This window comes from Carlito syrichta, unplaced genomic scaffold (assembly GCF_000164805.1).
Source record: "Carlito syrichta isolate Samal-C Ts95f unplaced genomic scaffold, Tarsius_syrichta-2.0.1 Scaffold316274, whole genome shotgun sequence".
In the NCBI taxonomy this organism is placed as follows: domain Eukaryota; kingdom Metazoa; phylum Chordata; class Mammalia; order Primates; family Tarsiidae; genus Carlito; species Carlito syrichta.
Genome location: NW_007260370.1, coordinates 167,415 through 179,026, shown reverse-complemented (window position 1 = coordinate 179,026; position 11,612 = coordinate 167,415). Strand labels below are relative to the sequence as shown.

The 11,612-nt window shown below is 37.7% G+C and overlaps 1 protein-coding gene and 1 pseudogene across 2 annotated transcripts in view; one reads left to right on the top strand and one right to left on the bottom strand.

Annotated features, from left to right (window-relative positions):
* The window catches only part of SAMD5 (sterile alpha motif domain containing 5), a 47,194-nt gene extending 35,936 nt beyond the window's left edge, over positions 1-11,258 (top strand). Inside the window, exon 3 of the mRNA XM_021706982.1 lies at positions 10,701-11,258. Within this exon, the coding sequence (XP_021562657.1) occupies positions 10,701-10,763 (63 nt within the window). The 3' untranslated portion in view covers positions 10,764-11,258. The remainder of the gene's footprint in view (positions 1-10,700) is intronic.
* Positions 1,820-3,039, bottom strand: LOC103276611 (annotated as a pseudogene). Its single transcript, XR_505381.2, has one exon. The product of XR_505381.2 is annotated as a C1GALT1-specific chaperone 1-like (transcript).
* Positions 11,259-11,612: the final 354 nt, after the last annotated feature.

The following is an 11,612-nucleotide window of genomic DNA, read 5'->3' as shown; positions in this document are numbered from 1 at the left end:
GTGTGCGCTACCATGCCCAACTAATTTTTTTTTTTATTGTAGAGATGAGGTCTCATCAAGTTGCCCTGGAAGGTCTCGAACCCGTGGGCTCAGGCAATCTACTCACCTTGGCCTCCCAAAGTGCTGGGATTACAGGCCGAGCCACTGAGTCTGGCGGTCCAAATGAATTTAGAGGAAGTATAAATGGGTTACCAAAAGCAGCAAGGAGGTCATTCTGTGTAAATAAAACACATATTCTATGTAAATAAATATACACGCTTGCAGTAGTATAGAGTAGTAATTCTCAAGTGTGGTCCCCAAGACCCTTTCAGGGGTCTGTGAGGTAATAACTTATTTCATAACAATACTGTGACTTTATTTGCCTTTTTCACTGTGAGGGCATTCGTATTTGTAGCACAAAAGCAACAGTGGATAAAAATATTAGCGCTGATCTGGGTTAGTACTTGTATTCCTACACATACATGCAAACAAAAAAGCCATTTTCCCTTAAAATAATCTTGATGAAGCAGTAGAAATTAATAAGCTTATTAAATTTCAGGTTTTGTGTACACAATTTTGCAAATTCTGTGTCAAAATGGAAAATGGGAACTACTCATAAACAACGATATTTGTTGTTAATAATAAAATTTGAATGTTCAAGTAAAAATTAGAATTTTAGAAAGCTTGTATCTGGCACAGTGAACTTGACAATTTCTGAGTACCAAAGACTTTTTGATTAGGCTACCTTACGTGGAAATATTAATAAATGTGATTTTAAAAAATTGAATACTGATATATGTCAACATTTGGAAGATCTGCATAACTTAGGAGCTGGATATTTTCCAAATAACCAGTACATAATATAAAATCATGCATGGAAAAAAATTCATTAAAAGTAAAAGATAGACTGATGATTTTAATGTAGTAGACAGTATGAAAAGTGTATTGATATGGTTTCAGGCTTCACATTACAACTGGTCTTTAAGAAACCACCTGTTGTCCAGTTTTGGCATTGTATCAAAAAGAATATCTACAATTATTTATCTGAAAAAACTATCCAAATACTTCTCTCTTTTCCTCATATATTTCAAATCTATATTTTGATTGATTATAGAGGATATGTGAGCATCCAATAGTCTGACTAAAAAGATATGCAAAAAACAATGCCACTTTTCTGAATTTTGGAGGAATATATGCTTATTTTTCATAAATATATGTATGTTAACATATGTTTTCAAGTGAATAAATATGTTTTAATTATCAATTATCATTTCAACTATAGTAAACATTGATAGTTATAGCCAGTATAAACAAAAACTCTTTGGAATCCTCAATATTTTTTTAAGAATGTCAGTGGTTCCCAGGACCAAGATGTTTGAGAGCTGTTGGCATAGAATATTATAGTTTGCCAACTGGAGGTTTCTGAGCTGCCAGCAAATTCAAAAAGGTTTTCCAGTTTGGGACTAGTGACTGTTTTATTATGTATCTTTAAAGATATCAATGACAATTATTTAAATATTTTCCTCTTCAAAATGATAGCTTCATAGAGCTCAAACATGATTACATCAACATTAAATTCTTTCTCATTCTTTAGTACCTTAATCAAAACCAAAATACTGACAATTATATCCAATTTTAATTTGTCAGAAATCAGTTATATCTGCAACTCTAGTGTATTATTTGTAGAACAGTGATTGGAAATAGCCACTGAAACCTGCTCTCTTGTCTTGCAGTTTAAAGCAAATCACAAATGTTCAAATAAATAATAAATAAATCAGTAGATACTTTAAGCAAAAGAAAAACAATAGTTCCATATGTTGATAATTTTCTATTTTTTAAAAATGTACTACTAAACTTTAATGTGTGATTATAGCAGTGCCACCAAATTAGAAAAAAAACACCACACTGCTATATTGGATATGTAGTCATTACTATGAATAATGACAATAGATGTCCTATATTGTCATCATATACATTCTCTTGTTCCACTTCTTAGTCATTGTCAGAACCATTTGGAGGTAAGAAAACCAATGCATCATTGAAACTATGCCCAAATGCCCTAAGATGGTATACTTCATGCATCATCACATGTATCTGATTAGGAGTCAGTCCATTAAAAGTAACAGCCATATCTGAACAACATCCTTCTGCAAGCTGACTGGGGTAATTTGCCATTGCCTCTTAATCAAAAGCCCCACAGATTTGGTATTAAATACATCTTTTCCATCAGCATCTTCTGCATTTTCTGCAAAACTCCAGCATATTTCAGGCAAACTGCTAGCTGCTTATCTTCAGATAACTTCCAAATCATCCCTCCCTGTTCAGTACACTTTTCAGGGATATTGAGAAGGCTGTTAAGTCTTTTCATTGATTCTATACTGAAGACAATTCCTCCTTCTATACCCACATATTCAAGGTCTCCAGATTTTATAGTGTGGCCTAGATAGAAAGGCTGTGATGGATCCTTTTTTAACAAAAAATATTTTAGGTTTTCAATAATAGTAAACATAGTGGGGCGTGCAAGAAAGAACCAGTTGTATTGGTCTCTATACTTATCAAAAGCATATTTATAAGCTTTTCTCATCATTAAGCACATGTCATTTGTTTCCATATTAATTGACTCAAACACCTTAACATTTTCAGAACTGAAGAACTCTGCTTTGTCACAGTGTTTGGTCCAAGTCTCCTTTACTGCAACCCAAAGACTCATATCTTTGTGTTTTACAAGGATAATACAATATACCCGAAAGTTCTTACTGAGCTCCATATGTTCATCCTCCAAAATTTTCAAGATATCTTCTTTGTTAGGAGCTTGTAGGTGATGATGCTCATGATAGTGCATTCTATTTCCATGACCAATCCTAATGTGTCCTAGCATAGTGATCAAAGCACAGAAAATGCTTCCAAGCATCACACCCTTCAAAACTGAACTGCTTTCAGAAAGCATTTTTCCCGCATCTAGAACAGCTCGGGGGTAGGAAAGCGCAGCCGCACATGGCTTTCCTCTCACGTTTGCACGCCACTCGGTTATGCTCTTGGCCGGGCTGCTCTACATGCAGGTGGTGTCCTCTTATTGGTCTCGCTGATAATTTTCTATTTTTGATGCTGTAGCAAATAGTTAAACCTCAGTCTGAATTTTAGTATACGTGGAGTCCACATATAAGCACAGTATATAGTTTTTAATGCGTCTTTACAAATCATGCTTTTATATACCATACATTTAAACAGTTTGCATCGTTTATTGAATAGAAGGAAGTCAAATATTTTTATTATGGCATTAATATAATATCTAACTAAACACTACACTACACATAATATTTTTTATTATGAATGAGAATAAAATACCTTTTGCCTCAAATCACATTTGCATATAATGCCAAAAACAATGAAGTGATGAAAAATATTTCTAAGAGCATTTAAGAAATGATGTATTTCTTTGAAAGGGTTCTGTGTTAGTTTCTTAGGGCTGCTATCACAAAACACCACAACGTGGGTGGTTTAAAACAAGAGAAATGTATTCCTTCACAGTTCTTGAATCCAGAAGTCTGAAATCAAGGTGTCAGCAAGGCCACACTTTCTCCAAAGGTGCTAGGGAAGCATTTTTTCTTGCCTCTTCCAGCTTCTGGTGGCTCCTGGTATTCCTTGGCTGTGGTACCACTCCAATCTCTGCCTCCAGCTTCACATGGCCTTCTTCTCTGTGTGTTTCACTGTGTCTTTTTTTCTTAAATCCAGGATAATTTCATTTCTTGATCTAAATCCAGGATGATTTCCTTTCGAGGTCTGCTGTGGCCTGAACGACTGTCTCTAGGGGTCCCAAGAGAGAGTGGTGAAAGATTAAGAAAGACACAGACACAAAGACATAGAGAAAAACTGGGACCAGGAGGGACACTTTCCTCTGATGGAGGAGAAGTGACCCCGAACTAGCTCAGCATGTTTATTTTATAATTAAGCACAAAGAAAGTTGGAAGGGATTCAAGGTCTGTGAGGGAACCATAACGGAATTTGTTGCTACCTAAAGGCGAGTTGTTTCAGAGTTATCTTGTGGCTAAGGCTTTATTTATGCTATGTGCACCTGAATATGTGGGTATCTGAGACACTGTTTTGTGTAGCAGGCTGCATCCCTCACAGCCTGCCTTTGGCAAGGATGCAGAGCTTCGAAGTGAGACCTTGCCTATGAGCTTGGGGCCATTAAGCGAGACCTTAGGCCTTTACTCAAGGCCTGCTACAGTGACAGTGCTCGTCTGCTCCCCACATCACATCCGCTCCCAACAGAGATCTTTCACTAATTGTATTTGCAAAGACCCTATTTCCTAAAAAGATCACATTCTGAGGTTCTAAGTAGATGTGAATTTTAGGGAGACACTATTCAACTATTACAGATTCCCAATCAAACATGACTGCAGGATGCAGAGGTAGATCTGATAAAGTGGGCTTTGCTATTGGCCAGAACTACCCTGCCACGCATGAGCAGTTTGATAGGTCATCTATGTTTTAAAGCCTCCGATTCTTCATTTATAAACTTGAGTCTAGGTTTGCAGTCATGTTGGCTTGCAGTAAGAAGTAAAGACGATTATGTAAAAATGCACATTCTTATCATAGTGACTGGCACAGAAGGAATTCACTCAGTAAGTATTAGCAGTTGCTTGCTACTGTTTGCCAGAGCAGGCATGGAATAACAACCACAGTAGGTCCTATAAGCATACTGTTAATGGCAATTATATTGGTGATAATTGAAGGAAGAGTTTGCAGACTAATGTTAATGGTGATTTCAAAGATTATTCGTGTATGATAATAGGTGAGCAGGTGAGTGAGAGAGAGACATAGGGAAAGGGAGAATGGGAACCCTCTGTGAGCAGCCCAGGAGCCTGGTGAGAGAGACACCAACAGAATCGTTTCATCCAAACACCCACCAGCTTATGTTTTAAAGAGCTGTACCAGGAGATAAAACACTGGTACCCAGCACTTTCTCGCAGCTACAGTTATCTCTGTTCTAGACTTGTGTTGTGTGTTTACAGGCCTCTGTCTTGATCACATTTTGGGAAGTATTTGGAGACTTTGAAACATAACACAGAGGGAAACTCTAAGGGACCCTGTCACTGTCATTCCATGCAGTCCAGGCTAAACTGCCTTCCTGCAGCTGTCAAACTGATTTCCTGTCACAGTTCTCTAGGTGGCTGCTTTGGAGTTTCTTCCCTTCTCCTCAAATCGGCCCTTGTTCTTCTCAAGGCCTGTTCTGCAGGTAGCCTTGGCTCTATTGAGAAGTGGCCCACTGGATACAAGCCCCCACCCGTCCTCTCTCCTCCACCTCCGAACATGTGAGTCTGTTTGCCCATCTAGTCTTCCTTGCCTCTTTTCTTGATGAGGAATTATCCCTCTCCTAAGACTAATCCCTCCTCTGAGTATCTACTCTTGACCCAAATAATAACTATGACCCGTAATGATCACTTTTTTGTTTGCATTTAGTCTCTCTCCATGGAATCCTTCTGCTCAGTCTGTAAATATGTCCAAGCTAGCTCCCTCTTTGTTCTTAAGAGCTCCCCTCCAACTACCATTTTACCTCCTTAACTGTACTATTAAACTTCTGAAAGAGGAGTGACCCAGCCCCAATTGGGTTACTTGCTGTGACCAGCTGTTAATTATTATAAAATTATTGAAACTGCAGTACAAAATTCCCTCCAGTGACATTCCTGGCCATTCCTTCCTGCTAGAGATAATGCATGGCCCTGACTCCAGGCTGTGAGGAAGCCCGGGCTTCTGAACCTGCAGGCTCTGGGAGCACTCATACCATGTGCAGACCACAACCCTGTGGGTTGCTCTCTTGTGTGGGAAGTGAGCATACTCAGAATAGTCAGTGATGAGTACAGCAAAGTGCTTTTAAGAAAGTGGAAAATTTGCATAGCTATTCAGTTGGAAAAATTATAAAATCGGTTGATGCCCTGAGGATAGCATAAACAAAGAGCCTTTTGTTTCTTAAACTCTGAATTTGTTTCTGAGAGTTTTCTGAAGAAGCCAGTGGGAAAATTTCCAACCACCCTCTCTCTCTCTTGCCATTTGCTAAAAAGCTTCAGAGAGGTCCTGAGTGAAGATTAGAACCCATGTGGTGCTGGAGGAGGCACCAAGAAGCCCTGTAGCTTATTATAACCCACTTAATTTGTTCCAGGAACTGGAATACATCTGCACTTACCAAGGATGCACCATGGATGAAGACAGATAAAATAGTTAAACAGAACAGTTTATAATGGGGATGGCATTTGGGTATTTATTTCTAAACTTCACAAAAAGAAAATATGTGTACATCATTATGTGGATCATTTGAGAATAGTCAAACGTTTTTCTAATCTGTAGAATCCTAGGAAATGTACCCTAGAAGACTGCTCTGTAGAAAAAGGACATATTAAGACATGTGATTTGTGTAACGTAGCATTGCATCCTCCAGCCTCTTGGGATCTGGGAGCCAGTGTGGGCCTTCTCCAGTGAGGAGGCCTGAGAAGAGACCCTCAAAGAAAAGGTGACCTGACCATTAAGACACTTGGGCTTAGTGAACATATATTGACCATTTTTCTCTATTGACTAGGCAAAAGAAAATAGACCCACATCTGACTTTTTAGACTAAAATTTTCCAATAGGAACTTAATTTAGTGATGAATTTTATACAAAAAGTATAATATGGGTGATTTTATCAATCAGCAGTAGTAGTGGGTGACATTAAATATAATGTTTCTATAGGAGATGTAGACATGTAAAATATGAGGGTTTTGCCCTTGAAGTTTATTTACAGTTACAGAGAGGCTGTATTGAAGTCCCCTCTCTCCAAGCAAATTCCCACCTTAATAATAGCCAGTGTGACATGACTGAAAGTCAGAAAACTTAACTTGAGTATGCCATGAGGTTAAAAAAAAAAGTCTTATGTCTTGTCACCAATCACCAAACGTTCAGACTTGTGCCCCTTGTGTCATCCCAGAGGACAGATGGCAACATTTGTGCATCATCCTTAATTTTTTCTCTGTGAGGAAGTTGTCCCCAAAATTGTATGGAAATATCACAGACTATTAATATTCAGTTGCCAGTTACTTTTTTTTTTCCAGCAAGCAGATAGGGAAAATGTGTGTCAATTTGTCAATTGGTTCTATATCTGCAATTGAGCTGTATCCTTTAGAATAATATCACAATAGAGAAATAACTTCTAAATGGTTTAGCCTGTGTATTACTCTGATTGCCTTTAATTAGAGGGACAATCACAAGCTAAAAAGAGCAACAGACTTGAAGTCAGTTAAAAATCAGAGTAATCAGCTGAGAAAAAAATGTAATCTTGTAAATCTTAAGTTTATCTGGTTAACATAATAATAGTTTCTTTATTCTTGCATAACTTTTTCTGTCTCTCCCTGTTTCTCGGGTTAGAATTCTAATAGTGATAGCAGATTTGGCATAGAAGGGTCGAACCACCCCCATCCCCATAAAAGCTTAGAACAAATGAAACTGAGAAAGTCACAGTTCAGCCCAAGAATTAGATTTAGGTGGCCCTAATGTAAGAGCTCTCTGACCAAAAGTGGTCTCAAAGTCAGGTACGAAGAGAAATAGTACCACAGGGTATAAACAAACCTTTTAAGCAAAGTTTTCTTAGAAATAGGGAGATAATAATTTAGTATGCCACAGACTTCTGGCAGTCACTTTTTTTTTTTTTCAAACAAACTTCATCTTTAAAAATAGCATCACTTGTGGAGAATTAAGAACCAAAAATAAACCGGGCTCAGTGGCTCAGCATGTAATCCCGCGCATTTGGGAGGCTGAGGTGAGTGGATTGCCTGAGCCCGTGGGTTCGAGACCTGCCTGGGCAACTTGGCGCGACCTCATCTCTGCAATAAATCAAAAATTAGCCGGGCGTGGTAGCGCACGCCTGTAGTTCCAGCTACTTGGAAGGCTGAGCGGAAGAATCGCTGGAACCTGGCAGGTCGAGGCTGCAGTGGCCAGGAGCGGCCACTGCACTCCAGTCTGGGCAACAGAGTGAGACTTCCAACTCAAGAAAAAAAAAAAGAACCAAAAATAAAATTTGGCATTTGTCTTTCAGAGGTTGGTTTTCATGAATTTTAAGGAAGGGGCTGATTTGAAGCCATTTCTTTCATGATTTTTAAGTCAACCTAGTACTGTGATTGAGAAAGAAGACCGCAAACACATGTGAACAGATACTATGTTTCTTGATGGAGTGAAAAAATAACTTTTTTTTCTTTGTAGAAGTGTACCAGATAATTTAGGGGAAAAATGAAATATGAAAAATGTGTGGTATGGTAGCAGCTCTGTCAAACGCATGTTTGCCCATAAGAATTTTATTTTCAGCAGTTATCTCTTGCAAGCTTGTCAGAATTTTAAAACTCCATTTATTTCTCTTACACTTAAAGAGCGGGATGTATCAAGACCAGGCCCTGGGGTGACACAACATGATCAGCCACCAGAGAATGAAGGCGCGTTGGGAACGGGGAAATCACTGACGTATTCTACGGTCATGAAGCAACATGTGCTCTGCTAATTATTCTCTGCGACTGCTCTCACATCTTGAAACTCTCCATGACCCAGTTGTGGAAATCCTGTTTGTTTGCCTCCCACCCTCCCCCAGCAAAGAATGAAAAATAGCAAATTGCAAGGCTAGGCTTGTTTAATGAATGTGATTTGTTTTTGTGGAACTAAAGGCATGAGAGGTTTCCAAGGCTATTAGCTTGACACTCGATTTATGAAATGACTTCATGGGCCACATTGTTAGATGACTTTAATATGGAGGATGTCTATGCTTGCTAAATGGTAACCTGTCCAAAGGCATTGTCTTTATTTTTATATGTTTCTAGAACAAAGTGACCTTTGGTGATAGGTGAGACCATGTTTCTGACTTCCAGCAGAACTCTCTCTAACATAGGGCAGACGTGGAGAGTCTTTTATTATGATGAGAATGTCCTAAAGAAGTACCTGACCCCTATGTGGCCTATTCTTTTCTTGAAAATGAGCATCCTGCCATCTTAGTGACCCCTAACACTTAACCGAAGGCTCTTTCTGGATCTTTTCCTGATACTAATAGCTACTTATCTTACACTGTATAGTAAATATAAGTTTTGGTGTTAATGCCTTTTCATTTATTTACTTTAATTAGAGTATTAAACAGTATTACCTTCTTTACATTAAGGTAACTTCCCTTCTTTACAGAATTTCCCTTCCCTTCCTCCATGCTCCCTCCAGCAAAAAAAAAAACAAAAACGCTCAACAATTTGGTTTGTTCATATAGATTGAACATTAATTTTGCATAATTTATAATAGGAGTCGTTGTTTCATAGAAGCATTGGGTTGGATATGGGTTTATTTGGGTAACTATTTGAATATATTAATTTGTAATAAGATATTACTTAGTATTACAGCAAAAAAAAAAAAGAAAAAGACCTGAAAATAGCTTATTCTCCAGAGAAATTTTGTGAGCATGGATAGTAATATTTTCCATTCATTTAGATGTGATTGCCTGATGGTGTCACCCAAACTAATTAATAATGACATATTAGCTAACATATTGCCATCAGCAGGTGGCTGTTTGAGCAGGGGTTAAAATGGCATGTGCTAATACAAATTGCTGTACCCTAGAGAAATGTGCAGAATTGTTTCTTTAAAGAGTCTTAATGATGTCTGCAATATGATTTTTATTCTTTTGACACTTAGAAAGCTTCAAGGGATAAAACTGGGAGTAAGGTTGGAGACAGAGAATAGAAAAATAAAACAAAAAAGAGCAGAATTGATTCAACCTTTTACAAAAACTTTTCCAATGGAAAACCCTAACAGTTGAAGCAAGCAGCATAAAATCTCAGGAAAGACTCAATCCTTCTTTTTCCTTTTGACTCTCCTTTTCTTCCTCTTACTTGTCCATCCTAGATTTGTCAAAAGATTCTGGACACACAGCATAACTGTGACAGATGGGCAGTCCACTGTAATTTGCTGCTGCCTTTCAGTTTCAGAGGGATCATTGTGACAATGAAGGGGTAAAAGCTGTCAACACATATCAGAGTTTGAAGATAATTAGTGTAATATAAACTCAAGAACCTTGTTGCTGATGACCACGCAAATGAATTCTACTAGGTTGCTGCTTTGTAAGAAATCCTTATTAACCTCTTTCCAGCTCATGCACAGCTATGCTTTTTAAATACTTATGTGAAAAAGTTACTGTTGATACATTAAATGATAATGATTCAATATAATTGTGATTTTTTTTTTTTTTTTTTTTGCTTTGGAAGATGCATTTTGAATGAACACTCACAGCTACAAGCTGATATGTGTTCTTCCAGCATGACAGGTAGCCTTTGGAATGCCTCTTAGTGTGTTGACTGTTGCTTTAGTACTGAGGTTGCTCAAGCATAGTATTGAGTCATGTGACTTAGAAATGCAATTGATCACAAGGTATACTTTTATTTAGTCTTTTTCTAAAACTTGCCTTATCCTTACAAGGAACATAAAAGGAAAAGATAAGTAGAGCTATTAAAACAAAATACAGGCTAAGTATAAAATACACTCTTCATTTATTAGCCTGAAAAAGAAAATTGATAGGTAACAAGGAAAGACTTAGAACTGTTTTTCAAAAGTCATGTGGTAACTAGAAAGGGACAAGTATGACTTAAAAATAGGATTAGGAATCCATGATGGACTAGGGGCAGAATGGGTAAAGGAAAACTTCAATAACCCAGATATGTTCAAATCCACAGGTCCCAATGGCTGGCATCCTAGAGTACTTAATGAATTGGCCGAAGTCATCACAGAACCGCTAGATATCATTTTTGAGAACTCGTGGAGGACTGATGAGGTGCCTGAAGACTGGAAAAGGGCATATTTAGAACCTTCTTTCAAAAAGGGAAATGGATGATGACCCTGGAAATTCTCATCAGCTTAACTTTTTGCTTGGACAAATTCTGCAGTAATCAACTTAGTAAACTGGGTAACTGATGTATAATAGCTAGAAATAAGGCAGCGAAACAGCATACATTAAAAAGTGCTGAGTTCATTTCTAAGACACACTATGAGATACAGTCTTATGCATATCTTGGGTTTCTTCCCTCCATTCTTGATGATGATAAGATCCGCTAAGGCTTTTGGGTAGTAATGTATTTTAAGTATAATGTAACAAAAAAGTAGGCTTCTGGCATTATCTAGTAATTTTACTATTTCCAAATTACCTTATAATTTGAGGACAATAGCTTTAATTTTATATTTCAGCATACATTTTATTTCAAACTTTATAAAGGACCATGTTTTTGTAAGATGAGCTATTTTATATAATTCTACATAGAATAGTTTAGTGAGGGAATTCTTATTTTAAGGTGCTTTATATAGTTATTTCATACATAGGTATAATCATAAAACTGATGAATTAAGGAACATCACTAAGGATGGAAAGTGTCTTCTAACTTTTCTTTTTAAATTTAACATGGTCGAAGTTTAGTGTTAGGACTCATAAGAGCATCTTGCTTTGACATGTATGGACCAAGAGCCAGCTATTTTATTGGTTTTCCCCACTGTGCCATGGCCGCAGCCCATAGTCCCTTCTGAGTTACAGTACTTTGTCCCACCTCACTCCCCAGGTCTCTGACTTGAGGCCTGGGTGGGGAGGTGGGCCATGG